This window comes from Carettochelys insculpta, chromosome 13, assembly GCF_033958435.1.
Source record: "Carettochelys insculpta isolate YL-2023 chromosome 13, ASM3395843v1, whole genome shotgun sequence".
NCBI lineage: Eukaryota > Metazoa > Chordata > Testudines > Carettochelyidae > Carettochelys > Carettochelys insculpta.
The window spans coordinates 40899678-40912062 of record NC_134149.1 but is presented as its reverse complement, the minus strand read 5'-3'; the positions used below and the strand labels follow the sequence as shown (position 1 = coordinate 40912062).

The window sequence follows — 12385 nt, the reverse complement described above, 5'->3', positions numbered from 1 at the left end:
CCAAGTTATTACTCTCTGCCAGTTTGTGGCTTTTTCCATATGAGTTGTCTTGTATCGTTCATAAGCCATAAGAACAGCCACCCTGGGTCAGACCAAAGGTCCATCCAGCCCATGGACCTGTCTGCTGATAGTGGCCAATGCCAGATGCCCCAGAGGGAGTGAACAGAACAGGGAATCATTGAGTGGTCCTTCCCCTGTCACCCATTTCCAGCTTCTGACAAACGCCGTTCCTTGCCAGTTCCTCCAGGCCATCCATGCACATCTGAAACGTGCTGCCAGAACTGGTGTCATGGCTGCCAATCTCTCCAGTGGCTCCAGCATGAGATGGAGGGGGAGTCATCTTCTTACTTTTTGAGATGGTCCTCCCAACAAAGTTGAGGCGTGTGTGGGGAATAGCATGGCATGGCCAAGTCCTGCATCTGCAGCAGCATTCCCTCTCATATTTTCCCTCCAGGGACAGGATAAATGTTTAATGTGCACGTGTGGAAGCTCACCACCCATAGAAACACTGCTGCTCACCGGGTTTTGGGCGCTCTGCTAATCAACTGGGCAACACCCAAGTCTCTGCTGGGCCACCAATCCGTCGTTCTGCTGAGCAAGATAAAAAGCAGAGGCTGTTGAAGGAAGAGACGTGTTCTGTTTTAGGAACCTGTTAGGGACTAAGTGTTATTTTTTAAGTATAATCCTTAGCTAGTCCTGCATCTTTCACAATCACTTATTTTCTCCTTAAAAGAACTCAAACAATGTCCGTGAACGTTACATTCCCCTGCTGTCCTCAACCCCTCCTATTCATGGATTCCAACCAGCTCTGCTGCACAGGCTATAGATGACAAATCCCTATACATTTGTCTATAACAAGCCAAAGGAGGGAACTATTCACCTCCCAGACAGAGCAGCAATGGAAGGTAACACAATCAAAGCAGAAGAACATTTAGGCAGCTTCTAATGCAGGTTGTTCTGCTTGTAAAGTTGAGTGCATCATTCTCTGAAAACACTGCAGTGAAGGCTACTGAAATGCAGACCTCCTACACAGCTAGTCAACGGTTGCCTTTTATACAATGGGGTTGCTGCTGTCAAGTAGAGAAATAGCTAACATTTTAGACATAGATTTTCAATGAATTGGTTTCTCTCTCCCTCTCTTTTTTTATGTTTGCTTTTTACTAGCCGATTCTCTATAAGTGTTAAGCTGCTCATATTTTGGTGCATTGTGTTACGTGCTGAGAATTTTTATCAGCCGCCCCTGTGCTAGAATGTGGTAGAAATACAAATGTATCTGAAAAGTGGAGGTTATATGCACAGAAGTAAAAAGCATCAGAATGAACCGTTTTCAGGTGGGCAGGAAGCAAACAAAGCTGATGCTGAATCTCAGGCAAGGGCTAACTGTATTATTGACATTAACTCTTGATGACGCTAGTTTGTTAGTTTACTTGTGTACAGGTTACAGTAACAATTTGCTACATATTTGTAATGAAGACTGTGCACTTTGCCAAGGTTTAGATCAGATGAAGGAACTATGAGAGTCAAAAGTATACGCTGGAAAAAAACCTGTGATATTCTCTGTATTAAATAGTCTAGTACAGGTTGAACCTCGCTAGTCTGCACCCTCAGGACCTGAGTGGTGTCGAACCAGAGAATTTGCTGGACCACAGAAGGTCAGTATTGTGCAGCATTACCAACACTTCCACTGCTTGCTGGGCTCTTAGAAGACATTTAGGGGTAAATTACACCTAAAAATGTCACAGAACATTGAGAGCCAGCACTGGTGGCTGGAAACAAACTTTATGGGACCACAAGAAACTTGGCCACGCCATAAGTGGACATCCAGCTAACTGAAACCATGTCAGACCATGGATGTTGTCATCCAGAGAGAGCTGGACTAAAGAGGTTCAACTTGTGCTTCAGGCTGAAGGCAGTGAGTGTGAAGACTCCTAGGTTCCAGTCCCAGCTGTGCCACAGATTCACCTGGTCATTTAACCTCTGTGTGCCTCAGTTTGCCTGTTTGCAGAAAGGGCTGTAATACTTTTCAAGTTCACAAGACACCTGTGTTGCACTAGGGGAAAGTTTGCCCACTTGCTTGGTGTGGGAGTCCTGGAAAAGGTGGAGAACCACTGAATTTCCTCTCCACGGAGAGGACTGTCCACAAAGTGTCTGCACTGGGGAACTTCACAGCCTATGTGTGCCATGGGTGTGGCTGGTGGGTTAAAAAGCTAAGCAGATCCACAGAGAAAAACCTCAGCATGCTGGGCTCTGGACGTACTGTATGCTAGAAACTGGTCTCTTCAGGGGTGGGGGCAACTTCCCCTTTGACAACCCAATCTGATATGATTTTGAACAGATTGAAAATGTGATCCTTAGATTTTGTAAAAAGCATTGAATCACAAGTAATACGAATCATAGTAATGTCAAATATTATCAACAATGGAAATGTTGCTAGTTCTAGCCTTAGGTTCTGGAGCAGACGGAGACGGCAGGGAGAGAATCTGTATTATTCCCCTACGAGCCAAGATCAAGTGCTGGAAGTGACAAAGCTCATCTTCAGTGGAAGGAGGGAGTGATGGTTATTTACAAAGCCTCTGCTGTTGTGTGGGAGGCCAACAGGGAATTAAGCACAATGTAAAAATCAACAAAAATACAAACAAATGGCAATCCCAGATGTAGAATTTATTTTCTTTTTTTTTCATGTTGAGCAAAGTTTAAAGCAGAGTGCCTTTTAACAATGGTTACCAGAATGCTGATCCTAAGCAGCTCGGCACACAAGACAAACCCATTGTAATTTATTTCCTATCGTCATTGTTCTCCTTTAAGTTTTATTTCTGGCAGCCGCAGCAACAAAAAGTAAATGACACACAACCTGTTGGACACTAAACTTCAGCCTGTTAATAATAATGATAAAAACTGCAATAAACTTCCACTTTAAAATGGTCCTTTAAAAATGTCTGCTGTTCATTTGAAAGTAACATTTATGTAGGCATAATAGGATGGTTCTGATCCTGCAAACCATTACTTCTGGAGTATCCCTGAAAGCTAGCATCCATATGCTAGGGACTTCCTACCGAGCGGTGGTGAGTACTAAGGGTAGGTCTACACAGGAAATTTAGTTTGAAGTAACGGGCGTTGTTTTCAAATAACTATCCTAGCGTCTACACAATGCAAGCTCTGTTTTGAAATAATTTTGAAACAGTGGCTGGCTCATTTCAAAATTGGTAAAACGCATTCTATGAGGAATAGCGCCTATTTTTTTAGATAGTTATTGTGTAATAGGGGCTGTAACACAGGGAATAGCACCCTGTTTGAAATAAGCCATTGTGTCTCTGTTGGCTCTATTTTGAAACAGGCTATGTGCAGATACTGGTTGTCAGAATAGCTCAGTGCTATTTCAAAATCCATTTTTGTGTGTAGCAGCCTTATTTCAAAATAAGGCTGCTTTGTAGACATACCCTTAGACTCTGTGCGTGTGTGTGTAAAAGAACAACACGCTCATCGCCATGGCATCTGATGGGACTTTGGCGTTGGTTCCAGAAAGACAGAATCCTCAATTTCATAACCATTGTATTTTCTTCACGCAGATCAGAGTGAAGGATTTCATTGTAGGGAAGAGTGTCGGATCCTCGGTCACTCAGATAGATGCTGGATGCCCCGGAACTCTGTCCCCAGTCGTGCCAAATCCCCCGAGCACGGAAGAAACGTCATGGCACTCTCGATAGAAGCTACCACTGTGGATACAGAGCCTTACGAAGACTGTAGCACCAAAAGAACTTTTGCAACGTTTGGCAAAGATGGGAGCGAACCGCTCGCCGACGAGCGTATCGGCAACCTGAAAGGCAAAAGAACAGTGGATCTGCCCATCTGCAGCCCGAAGGTAAATGGCGCAGTCCGCGAGGCAGGGAACGGCTGCGAAGCTGTCAGCCCCATCACATCACCCCTGCACCTGAAGAGCCCCCTGTCTAGCAAACCTTCTGTGTCGTACAACATAATGCACTGCCCAGGAAATCGCGACCTGGAGCAATTTGTAAACAGTGGCCCTTCTCGGCCCACGGAAGCAGAGCCTCGGGGGGCGGACAGTGAAAATATAATGCATGAAATTAACCCACTTCTGCAAGAATGTAGAGAAAAAGACTCGCCTGGCGTGAAGAGACTAAAAGACATAGTACTCTAAACGGCACCATAGACGAAGGAGACCCAACACTACTACAAGCGCATATTGTTTTTAATTGCTTACCAATGGTTCACAAATTGCTGTATTTAAGAGCTTTCCCTAAATGTATTGTTTATAAATGATGCTATCGTTAATGTGACAATCCCCACTTGTTTCAGCAGCTGGCAGGGGTGTTCAGTGGACGCAAATTAGCTTGTTTTTCTTTTGTCCCGGGGCAGGGAGGGGTGTGTGTGTGTGAAGTCAAGCCCAGTTCAGTTATAAAGAAGTGTTATGTAAGGAGTATTTTCACTTTATATATTTTTATATAGCAAAGCTCTCGATTCTAAATTGCCATTCTTTGTAATGAATTGAATTGAAAGCTCCTTATCTGGACGTCTTTAAGACGTTTTTGTACTCTACAATTTAATGGCCATGTCGTGTGGACAACTGTTAAAAGAGCAATTCAATGAGTTTTAATATTTGCCTAGCACAAGGCTGTTTGTACTTTAACGTTGCTATTTTGCTGTGGACACCCCTGCATACAGAATCCTTTTGCTATCACATGCTTATCTGTACTACAATTGTATTTGATATTGCAAATTACTGTATGTCTCGTGATGGCAAAAGGCTTTCAAGTTTCAAAAAAAAAACCAAAAAAAAAAACCAACCACAGGTATATTTAAAACTTGGGGATACTGCTGATTTCAAAGCCAGTGTAAGGAGCGTTCTCCTTCCCCTCTTGCCCAGCAGCCCATGCACCCTGTTCTTGTTTTCACAGTGCTATGATCATTGTGGAAAGTTATTTGGGGGATATTCTGCGGCCTGATTTGTAGTTGTCAGATGCAAGGTGCTGAACGTTTTGAGATCCATTTCTTTTTTCTTTTTTGTAATGTCAAGGCATTGCATGGAAAAGCTTCTTCATTAGTTATTAGTTCTCAGGTTTAGATATTCCCTGTCTTTAATCATCTCAGAGAAAGGGAATTGTTTAACAGATCTAAATTAGCATCTTGGTTAGAGACACACTTCCTGATTCAATATTTTCCAGTCATGATTACTTTAAGCACCTGTGAGTGTGTATGCATCTCTTTATGGGATGGATTTTAGAGTGGTATTATTTCTATTTATCCCTGCCTCATGAGTAGGTATAGTGTAAACAATAGGAGGCTTTACGTGTGGGGACAGACAGGTGAAGTGTAACAACATTACTAATCAAGTTAATGTGCCTTCCATATGGAGAAGAAAAAAGTGGTCATCTTTTTTTTCTCATAATTAAGTACATCTTTTATATGGTTACAAGTTTGCACAGATAAAACTGATCTTTAAAAGAAAAAAGACCATTGGAGCTACTGGAACAGCCATTTTGTAGAAAGGAGGAGCCTTAAAGATTTTCACAGAATTATACACTCTTTGCTCCTCTCTACATAATGGTTCAGACTGGGTTTGAGAGCCAGGGTGCGGAGGGTGCTGGTTTGCAAATTAGTAATCCTTTCTTTGACAGACTTGTCTACCCGAAAGCGTATAAATTCACATTTAAAAGTTCATTACGAGAGAGGGGAAAAAATACAGACACTGCCAAGATTTGTTCTGCCAATGGACTAAAAATAATAGTTTCTAGAGAAACAGTCTTCCTACTACTAATGTATCTTGATACCATTCTCGTTGCATTGATTTATTTAAATTAAAAATGTCATCAGGAAAACAGCCTCCAATTGTTATCACCCTAAAAATCAAGTGAGCTCCAGTAATTTCTTTTCTGTAGAGAAGGTGAATAAAATGAATATGGTTGAGTTTTTAACTACTGCAATTGGTACATTACCAGCATGTCTTATAGCTCCAGGAATTTGAAAATAATTTATCAGAAGGAACATCTAATGAAATCGCTAAAGCTTTCTTTGTTGGTATTGATTGCTACCTCATGCAGATGGACTCCCTTGAATTGATGTGATTGAACCTCTTCCTCTGAAGCTGACCCATGTTTTCTTTTTTTTCCCCTTAATTTTGAAGTTGGATTCATTTTTGGAAATAGTATGTTCTCTTTAGTCTCCAGTTGTTCATACCTGGGGTACTGTACTGTTGGCATTAAAATATATATTTTTTGCAAGTGGATGTATTATACGAGCAATAGAAGAAACATTGGCTTGGGGGTTATTAAGTGGTTGGACTGCCTGTAATATTATGATGGGTGTATGGTTCATCGTGATGTCACTTGTTTATTAACTTTGGAGAGCTTTGTTCATGCTGGATATCATTGTTAGCTACAGAAATTGATCCTCACTGATTGGCAGAAAATTGTTTTAGAAGGAGTGTGTGTGTGTGTGTGTGTGTGTGTGTGTGTGTGTGTGTGTGTGTGTGTGTGTGTGTGTGTGTGTGTGTGTGTGTGTGTGAGAGTGAGAGAGAGAGAGAGAGAGAGCACACCACAATCAGTTTGTAGTACTGTCTTCGCACCCCTCCAACACATTCTCTTCAGGCTCCTATGGTAACCAATGACAATCATGACACTTTTAACACCAGGGCCTTCACTTAGGATGCTCAAATACTCTGGTTGCTTGTGGCTACCTGACAGAATGGGTTGAAGTTTATATGAACCTTTTGCTGTCTTCAGGAGAGCCCACAAAAAGGGCCTGGGTTTCTCCAAACTCCTGAGTTTTATTGCTGGGGATCTGCTACAGAATCTCAGTAGCTCTGCCTCAGGTTCAGTGAAACTCTCCAATCAGGTGTTACCTTGAGATTTTGAATCGCAAATGCAAATGAACCCAGGATGTGGCGGATAGGTATGTTACAGATGGTGTTCACCGAACCTATCGGTTCACTTGCTCCACTTTTCCTGACTTGTAATGGGTGGGTGTTGTGCTGCTTTGATGGAAGGTCATTTCTTTGAAATAGTCATTTGAGTCAGTGCACAGAAAAGAAAGACAAAAAGGCTTCCCTGAGCGGAGCTAACAGCTCTCTTCACCCTACCTAACATCTGCATGTGTGCACCAGGTGGGAGCCTGTTTAACCAAGGCAGTCATGGTTGGGTCCAGGTCACATAGCTGCCTTCTCTCCACACACACACATCAGCCACGTAGTATGGCCCTACTTTAATGTAATCTGGCTCTGCGGCTGAGCTCTGGCTAAAATCCAGCGCTGACTAACATCATGATTCCTGCACTGGGTTATATTGATCCAGTTCCATTGATGTTTCCCATTGGCTTCCCTGGGTGGTTGGACTGAGAGTTGGCTTCCCAGGCCAAATCATTTTCCCAGAATGGCTTTTACGTCTGTCTTTGGTGGGTTGGAATGGTGTCCCTAGCTCTGTTTGTCAGAGGCTGGACATGGATGACAGGAGCGGGATCACTCAGTGACTACCTGTTCTGTTCATTTCCTCTGGGACATCTGGTATTGGCCTCTGTCAGAAGTCAGGACACGGGCTAGATGGACCTTTGGCCTGACCTGGTGTGGTCTTACGCTCTATGGAACTGAGAGTAGCAACCCATTGGGTAACATGGGAGAGGAGAGACTAGCCAATCAGCATGATTCTCCTCCATCTACATGGTCCTCTCCTGCTGCCCTCCTCTGAGCCTAAGGTAGAGTAAGCAGGGTGGTCCCTCATCACCACAACTGGTGAACAGAAAACGGGCAGAGGAATTCAAATGTTGATTTATACTCAACATGGGCCTCTGATGATTGAGCTGCCACCTCCAGCCTGGCACATGGAGGAAAATGGATGCTAACTGAGAAGAAAAATAAAACAATTTTTTGATGTATCCATTGGTAACATTCCTTGCCACTAGAAATAAAAGCACAGCCCAGAAAAATATGTGGTCTCTTTCTGTATTAAAAGGGCGTTTTAAGAGGTCAGTTTACAACTCCAAGCAAACTGTTTAAACTGGTGTTTCTTAAACTATGTCCCTGGAAGGCTGGTGTTCCATGAACAACTCACAGGTGTGTCATGAGCACTTGGAAAAATAATTCAAAATATATATTTTCTGTTATTAAAACCAGATACAAAGTTACTTCCTCTTTGCTGTGCTACTTTATTAAATTACTCCATTCTGGTTTTTCTGTATATGTTGCTAGGTTTTTTGCTGCTGTTTTTGTTTTGTGGTTTTTTTTGGTCTGACAACTTTTTTTTTTTCTTTCAAGAACATTTTATCTGGTGTTCTGGATAACAAATATTGTTGGGTGTTCCATGGTCTCAAAAACTTTAAGAAACACTGGTTTAAACAACAGGTTTTTGTCCTGGCATGTGCTGAAATTTGGGATCTTGAATGGTTAAGGCACCTCCATGATACATTGTTATCACGTGAAAAGAAAAACCTGGAGAAGGACTGGAAAAGGTTCATTGCCCTCAGAGTTCCCCTTCCTCTTCCAAATATTTCTTGTTTCTATTTACCTTCCCTCTCTCATTTAAGATCAGTTCAGAGCTTTTGGCTGAGCTATATTGTAATGTTTAAAGTGGTTCAATTAACCACATCAAAATGTAAATGACACAGTATGGCTTTAGTTGGACAAGAGGTAATGAAGTTCTCTCTTAGAATTTATAGTGTCATCTAATTTGGCATAGGAAAATTATTTAAATACCAGGGTTTCTCCACAAATATTTTCTTCAGGTAAACTTGCTCTGCCTGCCTCTTTATGCAGCAGACTAAGAACTGGGTGATGTTCTATACCACATTTAACAAGAGCCTGAATTCAAGAGGTGCCGATGAGATGAAACCAATATTGCATTGTGTCCAGCACCTTTGGAAATCAGACCCCCAAAGACAGTCTATGAGTAAATTCATGACATGCTCTATTCAAAATGTAGTGTTTACCTACTTGATAGAATATCGTTAGAAAATCACTTCTGAAGTGGTGTTTTTTTTCCTTACATTGAAATTGTGCAGCATTGATTTTCTTTTTACGCGGGCCTACACAAAGGGGAATGGAGGAAGGAGGGACTATGGGAAGATGGCTTGAAAAATAATCCGTAAGAACTTGCTGCATTGTCCTGATGAGGTTGTTGCAGTTATCCCTCTTTTATTGTGAAGCTGGAGATAGCCTGTGGATCACACATTGTGCAAAAGTGAATTACTTTTTTTCTAATAGGAAGCAAGTTGCTTTTGTGAAGAACACACTGTCTGATTAATACATTGGAATTACTCTTGGTGGGGGGAAAACTAATTACGACTAGAAACACATTTGTCTGTCATTGGGGGAAATGAATGATCTTGTCGCTACAGCTGCTTTTGCCGTTGCTGATAATCTTTTATCCAGCTTATGAGGTGCATTTAACCTTAGAAGGAGAACGCAACTAACTGTTGTGAGCCCTAGTGAAATGGATTCTTTACTGGCATCAGCTGATGTTCAGCTAATATGAGCTGGGATATAATCTTTCCTGACAAGAGCTGACCAAATGCAAGCTAGTTTTCAGCAACAAATACCTCCTTGCACTACACAAATGGTAAAGGTATTGGTTGCAGAAGATCTTAAGTCTGACAGCTACAAACATCTGTAGCCTTCTGACCAGCCTGATGACACCATAACTGCCTGCCAAACACAGCGGATTTCAGTGGGACTTAAGTACAGTACGTTTCATCAAGGTGTCTCTGTTGCTGACTATATGAAGAATAAATTGTTGTATATGCTGATATGTATGTTATGTACATTTTCACAGTGATGGAATCATTGTAAACAAAAAAAATGGAAAAAAACTCACCATTGTCTATTTTATGAAGATGATGAAGCAGCTTTATTAAATTATTGCAGTTCTGTTTCAAAATGGTGTACCTGCCACAATGCTTCTCATAGCCGATGAGAACTTTGTTTTCCACTTCAATGTGATTTTCCCCTTCCGCTTCAAGCGTCTAATGCATTTTAGTATTAAAGGCAAATACTGAATAAAATGGAAAATAAGTGTTTGGTTACATATGGCTAAGAGGGTTTGCATCGTCGCTGGTTTGGATTACTGGCCTGGCAGAAACCAGTGCAGACAGAGCTGTTCACATGGTCTTAACCCTGTGGAATATCAGCTAGTGCTAAAAAAGATACTGTAATAACTGGAGGCAACTACCCACCTTTAAAATAACCTGATTTTTGAAATGTTTTAAGTCTCAGCTCTGTAATAGGTTCACCATGGGCAAAATTTGCTGTAGCGCATAGGGAGTACATAAGCCCCTCCCTTCCATTTAAATTCCACTTATAATCCATTCTGAGGCTTTAAATACAATCTGCAGAGAAACGGGAAAAAGTGGGTGTGTGCCCCATATCCTTCACTGTTTGTAAAGAACACTTGTAATCGGGGAACATCGGGGAAAACGTGTCTTGTCTTTCCAGGTGTTGCAGGAGGTCTCTTTGGAGGACCTTGAGAAGAGAGGGTTTCAGCCCTTAATTATCTTCTGCTGATCTTACACTGGGATGAATTTCACCCATAAAGGGGTTGTTGATCTTTTCCCAGTAGCCAACTGCAGCTAAAACACATGATTCTGCAGTTTTGGTGAAAGGGGCAAAACAAACCCAAATATCCTGCAGAAAAATAGTTATCTGGTGTTGTCTGTTTCAGGAGTTTCTTTTAACACCAGGTGAGAAAATGGAGTGGCTGGTGGTGAGGATAGAAAACAGATTTACATTTGCTGTCTTGAACTTTGCCGGGGGTGAAAGTTACAGCAATATGATATAATGGTGAAAATTTCTGTGGGTTATCCCTTAAAAACAGCTGGATTCTGAGACTGACCAGTTGGGCCATGTAACAGAATAAACTGGCCCTCTAGCAATAGAGGGGCCCATAAGAGCTTGTTCCAGGAAGATGGAATGAACAAAAGCTCAGAGTGAGACCTTATAGCAGAAGACAGGAAGTAGTATCAGGACTGGTAGTTGGATGGGGAAGAAATCCTGGACATTGTCCATTAAAGGCCAGATCAGGAGCCCTGTCGTGTAAAGTGTGTGTGGGGGGAGGGGGATGTGTGGCTCCCCTCTCTTCCAGCCACCTCCTTTGGGACTGGAGAAGTGCTGATAGCAAAAGGAAGCTAGCAGCAGCAGAAGGTAGCAGCTCCTGTTAGAAATGTGAGTTGACAAAGAGCCAGTGTTGCAGGGCAGAACTCTGTTTTTGAGACCTGAAGAACTAGGTGGGACTGGTTGTGGTCATGGAACCAACCTTGAGTGGAGGGTGGTTCTGCTCATCAGAAGAACTATGTAGAGCCCATTTGGGGCCCTGAAGAGAGAGAAGAGCGGCAGGGGAGCCTCTGGCCGGGAGGGGTGCTCAGGATGTGGCAGCCCCATTACAGGCCAGAAGAAGAAAATCTATACACTACAATGTGTGGTAGGGAAACAAGCTCTGTATTTGGCTACAGAGCCTGTATTCCTTGCACACTCAGCTCTCCCATGTCCTTTCATCACAAGTTGAGTGAGCAAAGAATGCACGGTGGAGCCATTGGCAGGTTTTTGGTTCTGAAGATCCATTAAGGCTGAAGTCACATGGTTGTGGAGGTCCTGCATAGAATTGTTTGCAGCACTTTCACTCACATTGAGTTCTTCTGTGGTGGGTCAGGGGTGGCATGACTCTTTGCATGGGACTAAGGTTCAGCATGTGCATAAGACCCTTTTACCATAAGGACAGATTGTAGCAGATCCATTTTTAGCATTATTTTCAGCAGGCTGTTTGGGTTCCCTTGTAAAGCTGCTGAGGAGAGTAATGCTAAAAGAAAAGCCTCTCTGGGTCAGCCTGTGGCACAGGACTCAGAGGGCCTAAGATTTTGAAAGTCTGGTCCCCAAGTGGCACAATAGGAGTATCTGGAACCAAGCACTTTTATCTGTTCCTTATTCTTGCTTGAGCTACAGGTGTGCTTAGGAGCCCCAACCGGCCATCATGGTCCCGTTGTGCCAGGCACCGAACACACAAGTAACAAGAGATCCTCTGCTCCAGGCTATCTGTCAGGACCTGATAATTGGCTGAAAGAAGGGGATGGGGAGAGGAAACAAATGGTAGCATTGCAGAGCAATGCACGTTCTGACCCAGGCACCTCTGAAAATTCTAGCTCTGCGGTAGGAGCTGAGCACCTGGAAACCTGGCCTTACAGCTCAGTCAAGGCTGTGTTGATCTCTGCTAAACCTGAGCAAGGTTGGGGTGATAGGGTCTGTCTACGCTACAGAGTTATTCCAGGATAGCTTATTCCAGATTTGTTATTCCAAAATAAGCTATTCCAGAATAGTTCATCCACACTACAGGGAAACCCTGGAAAACCAAAACTTGTGTCAAAATTGTGTGTCTATGCACAACAGAGCCTCTTTTGG

The 12385-nt window shown here is 42.7% G+C and overlaps 1 protein-coding gene across 2 annotated transcripts in view; it reads left to right on the top strand.

Moving 5' to 3' along the window:
• The window catches only part of PCDH19 (protocadherin 19), a 132516-nt gene extending 122531 nt beyond the window's left edge, over window positions 1-9985 (top strand). For both annotated transcript variants that reach the window (XM_075007819.1, XM_075007818.1), the window contains exon 5: window positions 3567-9985. In XM_075007819.1, the coding sequence (XP_074863920.1) occupies window positions 3567-4156 (590 nt within the window). In that variant the 3' untranslated portion in view covers window positions 4157-9985. The remainder of the gene's footprint in view (window positions 1-3566) is intronic.
• The last annotated feature ends 2400 nt before the right edge of the window (window positions 9986-12385 follow it).